Below are 11,428 nucleotides of genomic sequence, written 5' to 3' on the forward strand. Positions count from 1 at the left end.
TTATATTTATCTCCTCTCGCTTGTATTTAGGTGGAGCAATTATATGAGAGACAGAAAGAAACTTTTGGCTCTCACACAAAGGTCACTACCATATAGTATTAATCGTAGTCTGTGCTGATGTTCATTTTCAACTTTTCATACAAAATAACTTGTGGGCTGGCTAATCAATCTAATAAATATGCTCAAGTCAGTTATTTTGTGACATTCACTTTCTGATTTCAGTTAAATATTCAAAGTAAATAATGCTGAAGTTTGCAAAGTCATCTCTAGACTCATATTGCATTCAGTTTTGCACTTAAGAAAAAAAAGGTTTTAAACAATCATTTTTTCTCTATTTCCACAGAGGAATTTCTAACATCCCCCACCCCTACAAAAACACAAAAAATTCCTGTGGCTGGAAGAATAAAAGTGAGGCTGTCACTGCATTTTAAGAACCTTCCCTAGGTTCCTTTCATCTGGATGTTACAACAAGCTATCTGTCCTGCAGGAGGACAAAAGAGACTTTATTTTTTAAATGTCTTTATTTTTATTTTGTAATAAAACATTACTTTCGTATAATTTTTAACTAAGACAATATGGGGCCCCCTATCAGGTATTACCGCAATATTGCACCTACAACCAATTCACCAATATTGCACCAACATAGACCTTTGTTACCCTCTATGTTCTCACCCTCCCTTCTCCCCCTCTTCCCCTTGGTGCTCTGGTCTGTATCAGCTATCAAGAGTAAATGTCAATAATATGTGGAATATAAAGTAATTAAATTAGTAGTGAAATGAAGACAAAAGAGGTTTTAAATAGCAGAAACACATCCCAAGTACTTTATTCATACCCCTGTGTGGGGTCAATCTATTAGATTCCTTTAACTCACTGCCCTGGAAGAGCACTATAGGGCAAGTTATGTTTTTAGGAAATGGATGCTATATCAGTGTTCTCATTTGCCTTATTTCTCCACTCTCCCTTGGCTCACCCACACACCCCTCTTTTGCATCCTTAAAGCTACAGAGTACTATCTTGGGTGAATGTAACTTACCCCTTTGAGAAGTTGGGACAGTGGTAAATCTGAGGGGTAAATTGCTTTTAAGCTTTCATATTTCTCCTCTTCATCCTTGAGGAGTGGGTGGGCTAGTGACCTAGCACAGAGCTGGTGTTGGCGGTGATGTTTCAGCATGCTGAAACTAGGGGCCCTTCCACCTCAGACCAAGGGCTCCCTGTAAGCACTAGCAGTCAGTGTTCATATTAAGAAATTTAAGATGTCTTGGAAGCAAGGTAAGCATCATATATACCAGTTATAAAATAGGGGGCACTACTTTTACAGACTAAAATCTGTTTGTGGTGCTACTTAAAAGTAGGTGAAGCATGTGAATGTACAATCAGATACTTCCTACACAGCTGGGTAACCAGAAAACAAGGAATGAGATATTGTCTCTCTACTGTTCCCTTTCTTTCTTTTCATTTATTTATGTATACAGAACTGGGGTACAAGTCAGAGGTGCACGGGTGGTGAGAAAATTCACTAGAGACAGAGTGGGGAGCAAAACAGGTAGACTGACAAGGTACACTGCTGAGGGGAGCAGCAGGCGGGTCAGGAGAGGTCTGCCAGCCATGTGGGGCCCAGATCCAACGCCTGCTAAGGCAGCTGTGGCTAGTTTCACAACCCTTTCGCTTAAGGGTTGCCCCACCAGGACGGCCCCTACTGTTCCCTTTCTTTATTGTTATTACTACTTTAGTTTTTTAGAGTTTTCTAGCTAAACACAGAACAGAAAGTCACCTTTGTATAAACTACAATTTTTCCATATTTTGCTTTTCTTTAGTGTTCAAAACTTTCCTTGTATCGCAGAAATTGTTCTGCTAACAGTAAACATACAAAGCTCTTTGAAACATCCACCCTTACTTTCCTTCGTACAAGCACTGTTTTCAATCGCATGTCAAAATATTGCTAACATTCTAACAAGCCAAACTGAAAAAGGCACATTGTTTATGAGATTTATTTTAAAAGATACTGATTAGGTCAAACTGTAAGAACAAAATCACCTTTCCTTTACATGGAGAGCTCCAGAGTATGTACAGTTTTGTTTGTTTTCCAATCAATTTTCATATTACCTGTCATCCCACTATGGCTTGTGATGGTTTCAAAGAAAAATTGGAGCTTATCGTTGAGGAAAATACTGCTTGATATGTCTATGAGGAATACTGCAGTTGTCTTCTATGGTAGGGAGTGTGTCACTTGGCTTCACCCTAAAGGGAATTCTCCATTCTGGAAAGAATTGAGGTCACACCCTCTTTGGGTTTGTTCTCTTTTGGGCACTCCTAGCTTTAATGTTCTTCTTGGGGTTGGCTGGTTTGGCAGCAGGCGGTTTTCCCTTTGCTTTGGGGGGGTTACTACGACTTGTGCGACCAGCTGTTTGCTTCTTGTCCTGAATTGTTCTCCGCTGTTCCTGAAGCCTCTCTTCCCACTGCTGGGAGGCAATTTGCAAATAAAACTGTCAAATATATTTCACTTCTTTATGTTGTTAAATTATGGTTAATAAAAATGTTCACTGTACTAAATATAGTTACAGCAACAATTGAAATTGATACTCTATGTTATTGAGCACTTACCATGTGTCAGATGATTTAGGAAGTGCTCCTTACATAGCAGATGAAGCTTTGACCTGCATTCGTTTCACTGAAACTCACAAGCCCTTCTACATGGACACCATTGCCATGGCCAGAAAACAAAGTTATTTGCAGAGTCATACCCAGATTATGTGCAGAAGGTCACACAGCAGATGTCAGAGCTGAGAATCAAGGTTACCAGTTTAATTCTAGGGCCCTACTCCAGGCATTTTTTCCCCCATGGGTCCTATAATGTGACATTCCTATGCAACAAAGTTTTGACATGAGCAAAGCAGACATTTATCCAGCCTTGCTGGCAAGTCATGGGTCTCTCACCACAATTATGGGTTCACTTATTTCTTTTACCTTCCAAAAAAAAACAAGCCCCACCCACAATTAGTATCATGTTTGCTACCCAAGGCCAGTGGAAAGTGGATAATTGTTTCTTCGATAGAAAGGTTTTTGCTAATATTTATTATAGAAATAAGTATTATTTTTTTTTAATGAAACAAGAAAAGTGAATCTACCTTAATAGGCACTACTTTTTATAATATATTTTTCTCAGCAAAAAGTTTTTCTCATAAATAGACAACAAAAATAATGCAGCGACTGGTGGTTACCAGCAGCAGGGAAAGGAATGAGGGAGAAGGATAAAGAGGGGGTAAGGTGAAAGGGTATTGGCACTGGAGCTTTGATGGGGACAAGTAAAGCATATGTACAAATTGAGGTGCAAAACATTTTTGTGAATGGGTGGAAAATCAATAACATTTTGATTTAAAAAAAAGACATCTTCAAAAAAACAATTTGAGCACTACTATAAGTCAGTCATTGAAAAATAGAGATGCAATGAGATGAAGAACACTTATCTCTACCTTCCTAGCATCCAATTCTAGACTATTTTAAACTAATAAACATTTTTGCAAATTGCTATTATAGGATGTTATTTTCAAATTCTTACTCAAGTATATTGGAATAGCTGCTGTAAGAGACCAATGTGCCCAACAGGTATGATTTCTGGAAGCTTTCTTTCCTTTTAAAATTCTCATTTCCTTATGGTGGATTTGTCTTCTATATCAATACTTCTCATCTACTGTAGACCTGGAAACCATATAACCAATTCTGCTAGAATTTTTTGTCAGGTGAAACTTAGCATGCCCTTGAGCAGCTCCTAAATTTTTAGCTTGGATGTAACAATAGTGTTTGGTTTTGTTTTTCATAAGTACACTCAGTAGGAGTAGCCATGTTTTGACAAAGTCTGTAATTGTTTTAAATACTAAGAGATTCTGTTTTGTAAAGGGATTGTATGTTTTAGAGCTAGGTATTCACAGAACTGCATCTGTATGTCTGTTTTTATCCCAGAGGACATTAATTTTTCTCAAGTATGTGACTGTTTGCTAAAATAAGTAAATCTAATGCAATACAGAAACAAACAACAAAAAAACTAATCTGGAAATAAGCAGTAAATAAATATTGAATGCATCCAAATAACTTTGATGTTGAAGATGGACATATAATAAAGATTCCAAGTGAAAGTAGCTATACTTTTAACTGTTTATTAAGAAGATAAACATTGCTATTGCCTGCTTTTATGATAACCTAGAGATTAAAGAATGTAAAGAATTTCCTAAAAACTATAGAATCTCTTTACAAGCACATAAATTACATTATTCATAACACTGCTAATCATACTTACTATTGATCTTTTACTAAGTTGATCTCTCCATTTTTCAACTAAACAATTTTCAAGAAGCATCATCCTGAAAAAAAGTAAATTATAACAAATAATTTCTTTTATTATAAAAGTAAACTGCTTAAAGTTACAACAAAATTATAAAGACCAGAATTCTTCAGTAGCAATCCCATAATACACATATCTTTTACTTATAAAAAAATTGAATCTTGTTTTTTTGGATAGGAGAATTAAGAACGTAAAGATCTTTTAATGCTGCACTTCTTATTTCTTTGGAACTTTGCTGTGTGAATTTATGAACACATATGTTGTCATTTTAACATTTTGAATAAATTTATATTGTATATAAATTTAAACTACCTATAAAGTATGTTACTGTTCTTTTGTGATACCTCTTTCAAGTATTTTTCTCAGATTTTGTTTTTTGTATGATTTTTATATGCACAATGTTATGTTCTCAAAAATGTGTATGTATATTTTTTCTAGTAATATATTACTTTTGTTTACAAAGTATTTTACCATTCAGCTATAATATAGTTTATTGTTTTGTTTATTAATTTTTAAAATTAATGTATTTTATAGTATGATGATAAAGTGAAAATATACTATTTTTTCAATAAAATATTTACAACTTTTACAAAATAATAAAATACATTTCCAATTGAGTTTCCACATTTCCTTCATAATGTATGTATTATAACACATTAGAATTCATTTCAAGAACATTTCTTGCTTTAATTATCTATAAAGCTACTCTTACACCATATGGTTTAAACACATTTTTTTTTGTCTCAGAAGCAGGTTTTTACTCATCCCTCTTATTTTCAAAATCTCCTTGACATGCCTTTACCATTTCGTTCTTCCAAATTATCATTAGTATCATCTGTGAAGTCATAAATTCCAATCATCCCAAAAAAAATTGCTATGATTTTTATTAAATCTATAAACTAACAGAAAGGATGACACAAAGGCTGTTCCCTAATACTCCTATAATCCACTCATCTTTCCAACAGAATTAACTAGCAACTTGGTACACCCCAGGAACTAAATCCATTAGAGTACTGTAATGGATTCAAACATCATACATGAGACTGACCCAGAAACATTCATTCAACATTCATTCATTCAGCTACTGCAGAGATACAAACTATGAATAGAACAACTTCAAGTTCATGATAAAGGCAGCATATGTAGCTTAAGGAAGGGAGCAAATACGGACAGAAAGTACAACAAGATAGTATTTCAGTAAGGTAGGTTTCAAAGGGTGAATTATTTTTGTTTTGTTTTGCCTTGAACTCTATCCAGTAAACAAATGAGTGTGCATGGCAAAGAATTCAAGAGATGACCTGTTCCTAAAAATCAGTAAGTCTGCAGAACTTTTTAAAATTTTATTAAAGATTTATTTTGATGTATTTATGAATAGAAGAACTGGGGTGTAATGCAGAGGTACAGGGTAAGAGAGGAGTCATCAGAGACAAGAGCGGGGAGCTGAACAGGCAGATCTAGTGAGTACACTGCTGAGGGGAGCAGCGGTTGAGAAAGGAGAGGTCTTCTGTGCCATATGGGTTATTTCCCTGGCAAGAATCAAACTCAAGTTGCAGTGGCTGGCAAGAGCTTGATAGAGCTGAGACTTTGACTTCTAAACCACCGGGGAGACCCAAATGAACTTTATTATAACAAGTGATGGGGCTCATCCTGAATTGTACAGAAATGTTTGATTTTTATGATATAAGGAATGTCTCAACATATAGAAAAAGATGCCAAGGAAACAACTGTGAGAAGAAATATATCGGTAGCAAGAGACATAAGAGTGTGTATGTGAGAGAGAGGAAGAGTTTGTTGTGCTCTGCCAAACACTGCAAACTAAATGTGTATAAGGAAATTAGAACTATAGCCTCAGATAGTAATCTTGATCTGTAAGTTATTAAGGAGAACTCTTAAAAATTCATTATTTGCCACACTGACTGATTTGATTGATTTGAAAAGAACTGTTTTTATTCAAGGTGATTTATCTACTTATACGTTTTTGAAATAATTTATTCTTCTAAAATTGACTTTTAAAGATTTCATTCAAATGAAGAATTTAATGATATTTAGGTTACTTGATATTCAACAGAGGCATTAATTAAAACTACTTTTAAAAAAGACCTACTGATGCCATTTTTGAAAAATCATCGCTGTTAAGTTAGATTCATGTTTTTTGTCATTAGTGTGTAATTTTATTCTGCCCCTGCATGCCTACCGTGAGCGCCACTCATAACACATGATGAGGACGTCTTGATGGGGTAGGATGTGAGGACACTGGCAGGAAGAGTTAGTGATGAGCGGAACTTGAGTTCGAGGAATAGGTGATGAGGACTTGAAAATCTCTTTCACATCCACCACTGTGGTTACTTCATTACAGCCACTTCTCTGCACAGCTTTTATTTTGGCATGAATAACTGCAATTTAAAAGTTATTATGAGAGTGTTGAAGCCTTTGGAGAGAAATCCAGGTGGGTTATTCACTTCACACCAACTCTAGAATTTCTGTGTAATGATGGCCATGTTCAAGATGTCCAAAGAGCCAACATAGTTATATGCTTAATGCCAAGACTCTCATACTGTCAAGGTTGTGTTAAAAGTGTGAAATCATGCTGCAAAGTATAAGAAATTGAAAAGCAGACTTTGTCTGGAGTCTGCTCCTGATTGGGCTGAAGGTTGGATTTATTAGAGAATCCCACAGATTTTTTTTAGCCCTAATACTCTAAAAGTTGCTTTCTTTGGCCAAAAAAAATTACAAAATTTAATTATACAGAACATCTATAAAAATTTCATAGACATAAATATTTGTTTATACTGTGCATTGTGATGATTTGAAACCACTTTTAAAGTTTGCATGGTTCAGTCACTCATCTGACACTTGCAGTTCTGCTGTTCTGGAGAAAAGTAACTATTCTCAACTATTTCTGACAGTCAAATTAAAGTCCACTGGGAGCAGAGGCAGGACTATTATTACATGGCTATTAATATAACTGTGTCTGATCATACTTTGGATTCTGGCTTTTTTGTTTCCTTTACTTCACAGCTTCCTGTGGAGTTATAATCAGCGTAGTGCAGGTCTATCTTGGATTCTGTCCTAGAAACCTTGTTTATGAAGGGCTTAAATAGAAAATGGTTTCATCATCAAAGAAGTTATGAGGCAATGACCCCAGAGAACAGCAGGAAAGCTAAACTCGGGTTGATAAACAAAGGCTGGTAAGTGTCAGATGAGGGACTAAGTACATCAGATGAAGTTAATAACTACATAAAATAAGTTAGTATAAAACAGTAATGACACCAGAAAAGATGATGTGTTTTCTTGCTTGTATTACCCACATTGGCCCTGTATGATCAAATCTAATGACGTAAATAAGAGGATCTTTTCTTTAAGCTTTTTAATGCCATGATTTTCCTACATTCATGTCTTTTATGTATGTATGTATAGGGTTTCTTGTGATATAAAGTTTTAGTTTAAAATATGAAAATCTAACTTAGCAATTAAAATGAACATTTCCCCCAAAATAGTTTACTTCAGAAGTAATTTAAGAAATTAAAAAAAGAAAATAACCAAAATTGGTATTTTAAAAGAATACATTTTCAATTAAGTTTACTTTCAACTGATGACAGTATAGTTTAATTTACTTAAAACATCCGAAATAACATGATTAACCTATTATTTAATGAAATGCTGACAGGTTCTTTCAAATAAGAGAGGAGGACATTCTAACTCTGTCAATGCTTGTAACCCCAGAGTGTTGTGGTTAGTATATTCTAACAGTCATAAAACACCAAATATCTGTAACTTTTAAAACAAAAAGATACATGGGGAAAACCTAATTCCTGGGACTCTGGACCTCAGATAGCAAATTCATGGATTACTCTCTTATTCTTCCTGCAACTTTTGAAAGGTAGAGGTGGGGCCACACTGTTCTGTCTGAAAAGTACCTCTACCAAGACAAGTAGGATCCAGGAGACAACTGTGCAATCTAATCCATCTCACTATTCTCAGCTAGGTGACTCACTTTCTTTTTACTAGATTTACCCAGAAAAGTAAGATATAATTGTTATTATGCCAGCTATAATTCAAATAATTAACTAGAAAAGTCACTAGCCTTCCCCTTAGTTGGTAACTAGCAAACTTGTTTTCAAACATGCTAAGTCCCAACATGAGAGCTTCCTCACATGACTTACCATAACTGTAGTTTTTGCTCAGATATGTTGCCAGAGTTGGCTTAACTTTTTTGCACTTGCACCGGTCTAAAGAAGACAAAAGCAAGACAAAAGTTGAGAGGACTCAAGAAATGCCCTGGAGAGGAGAAAGAGAAGGAGCTTTGAAGAAAAAGAACGCACCTGGGCTTAGGCGTTTGCAGTCCACGTCCAAAGGCCTTTCCTGTACCATCATGTCTGGTGTGATGTCGATCCACTTAACATCTGAAACACAGGGCCATGTAGGTCAGTGATTTAGTCTGCTCACTCAACTGGTATAAGGGACTATCTAAGATCATAAACTAACATAGCATCACAAAAGAATAATACTAAGTAGTACAAATGGCATGCAATTGTCAACTACTTTCATGTAGAAATCCTTGGGCTTAGGTAAGATGACTTCAGGCGAGACCTGCTTATCTAGCAAAAGCTGGTGTGAAAACACATATCCATTTAACCTGGCCCTCTAGATAAATTACATTACTCCTTCCCAAAGCAATTTAAAGTGTTGAATTCCAAGTTGATAGTTTACACTAATCAAACTAATCAGAATATTTCCAAACCTTCACCTTACATTTTGTAGAAGCAGTCCACAGCCACAGAGCCTCAAATAAGCATGACCCTCCATTATTTGATTGATTTAAGCAATAAATGATTTTCCCCCTAAAACTCTGAATTAGGAGTTTTAATTTTTCCCTTTACTGTTCCTCCTTCATGCCTTGGGGAATGCTCTGAGGTGTAACTTCAGAAACTATACCAAACCAACACTTTTAAAATGTGCATTAAACTAGGCCACGGATTAGAAGAATATAAAATTATTCTTAGGTTTCATTTCAAAAAGTAAACAAATACCTGCTCCTTTCTTCCTAGAAAAACAACAAAAGAACCACAGAAAAAAGGAGGAGGTAGAAATTGAGATCCAGTTAATTAATTAAGATGGCGCAGATTCTGGCTCCCGATCAATGACCATAAAACAGACATCTTAATTTTCAAGAACGCCTAAATTTGCAAACCGCAATCCCAGTACAGCCTGATGACTGGTACTATTTTTGCATAAAGCTTTCAAGAGTTAACCCTAAAGGGTAAGTCCTAGTAGGGTTGTTTTAAACATTAAATGATACATGTAAAGTGTTCAATGCTGTCTCAAACACACTGTGAGCCCTATATACATTTTGTTGTGGCTGTAAATAAAAACATCCCACTGTAGAAAAATCTGCCCTCTCCTTTCTCCCCAGGTATCTTTATGAGAAATGGTGTTCTTCCTCAGCTCCCAAGGAAACTAAACATTTCTAGAAGTCACTAAACATTTCTAGAAGTAAGTCTTGCCCTACTCCTTCAAACCTCCTCGGTCCCTTGAAAGTGGGTGGGGCGCTGACCAATCCTGGCAACTGTAAGTTTAGGCACGCAGAGTCAAAGGTACTCTTTGTAGCCTCCCCTTGGTTCTCACCCTCCGGGAGTTCAGTGACGATGGCCTCGGGCGAGATGCACACGCCGCGGTCATAGACTGGCAGTTCATCGCAGGCCAGGCTCTCTGGCCAGCTGTGGTTGTACATCTTCATGAGCGGCTCACAGTCATCGCGCGCACGCTGGCACACGGACTTGCAGGGCTTGATGGGGTCGTGCAGGAACTCCAGGGTGCATATGGGCGCGTACATGGCGCAGAGGAAGAAGCGCAGCACCGTGCTGCAGTTCGCGTCCACTAGTTCCTCGTACTGCTCGATGGCCAGGATGGCGTTCTCTTGAGTGCTGTGGTGCAGGTGGTTGGGCATCCGCGTGATATTCCACGGCATGTGCCGGCACATGGGGATCCGCACCGCCTCGCAGGGAGCGCCGCGAACGCCCAGCGCTAAGCGCAGCCAAAGGCACAAAGCCGTCAGGATGAAAAGTAGCATTGCACAGTCCTGAGTCTCCGAGATCCGGATAGGTAGCAGGCCCCTCCCTAGCTTTCTGTTCTATAGTTGTGCGCTTCCTTCAGCGAGGCAAACTTCAGGGGCACAGGGGAGGTTCCCTTTCCCACGTCCCGTAGGCAGCGATGCGGGACCGCGGAGGCCAGCGGGGGATATCTGCCCTCCCAGGCGCAAAGAGAGAGCAGCTACAGCGCTCAGTCTTTCGGGCACGAACCCACCTGAGGAACTCCAGTCCCGGACTCCGCAGCACCGAGCGCAGCCACCCTCGGCCATTTCGGGACCCTATTTATCACGAAACCCTCCTGACGTGGGCTTCGCACGCTCCCCTGACAGCTGCGGGCGCGGCGCGGACTCCCCCTCGGTTGCTCCACCCCCAGCCCTCTCAGCAGAAGCGGTGACATCATCTCCTCAGGGCCAGCCGAGGTCTGGAATCCTGATTTCCCCCAAATCTGGTGGGTCTTCTTACTTGGAATAGACAAAAAGTGCCTTCGGCAGTCGTTTCGGACAAAAAGGTGCAAGCGGGAATTTCAAGACACTCTGAGTCAAACTGAACATTGCGACTTGGAGTATACAGTTGGAGGGGCACTGGCCAGTCTCTCCTTTCAATATGAAATGTACTTGCTTTCTCCGGCAGGGGGCACAGAAAGAGCCAAGCAGGGAGAGAGCGCAGTAATTGTTGGAACAGATGGACAAAAAGCCTAACTCAAGATTTTTTGTTGTTGTGCTGTGGCTTAGCAGACGTTAGTTTGGTCCCACGTTTTTCCAAAATAGCATTTGGTTCGTACCTGCTGCAGGGACAGAACTGCCTTAAAGTACAGTAAGTAGCATCTTCAGTTCGGGAAGTGTTTTACATATTCCTCCTGCCCCTTCCTAGTCTCTATTCCTCTCTCCAACATGAATGCAACTCAGCAGAAAACAAAGGAAACTTAGGGCACCACAATCTCTAAGCTTTTCTGTCCCTCCTCATGTTAAGAGATTTCCAACCCACAGACCAAAATCTTGATTGT

General features: G+C 38.3%; 1 protein-coding gene across 1 annotated transcript; it reads right to left on the minus strand.

Annotated features, from left to right (window-relative positions):
• Positions 1-1,556: 1,556 nt before the first annotated feature.
• SFRP4 (secreted frizzled-related protein 4) lies at positions 1,557-10,669 on the minus strand. Its single transcript, XM_004676862.2, has 6 exons — positions 9,962-10,669; positions 8,659-8,739; positions 8,500-8,565; positions 6,531-6,729; positions 4,292-4,355; positions 1,557-2,459 (listed from the first exon to the last, which is right to left on the minus strand). The coding sequence occupies exons 1-6, from the start codon at positions 10,404-10,406 to the stop codon at positions 2,274-2,276; spliced, it is 1,041 nt and encodes a 346-aa protein (XP_004676919.1). The 5' UTR covers positions 10,407-10,669; the 3' UTR covers positions 1,557-2,273.
• Positions 10,670-11,428: the final 759 nt, after the last annotated feature.

Source organism: Condylura cristata, unplaced genomic scaffold (assembly GCF_000260355.1).
Source record: "Condylura cristata isolate star-nosed mole 26May11 unplaced genomic scaffold, ConCri1.0 scaffold00005, whole genome shotgun sequence".
Taxonomy (NCBI): Eukaryota; Metazoa; Chordata; class Mammalia; order Eulipotyphla; family Talpidae; genus Condylura; species Condylura cristata.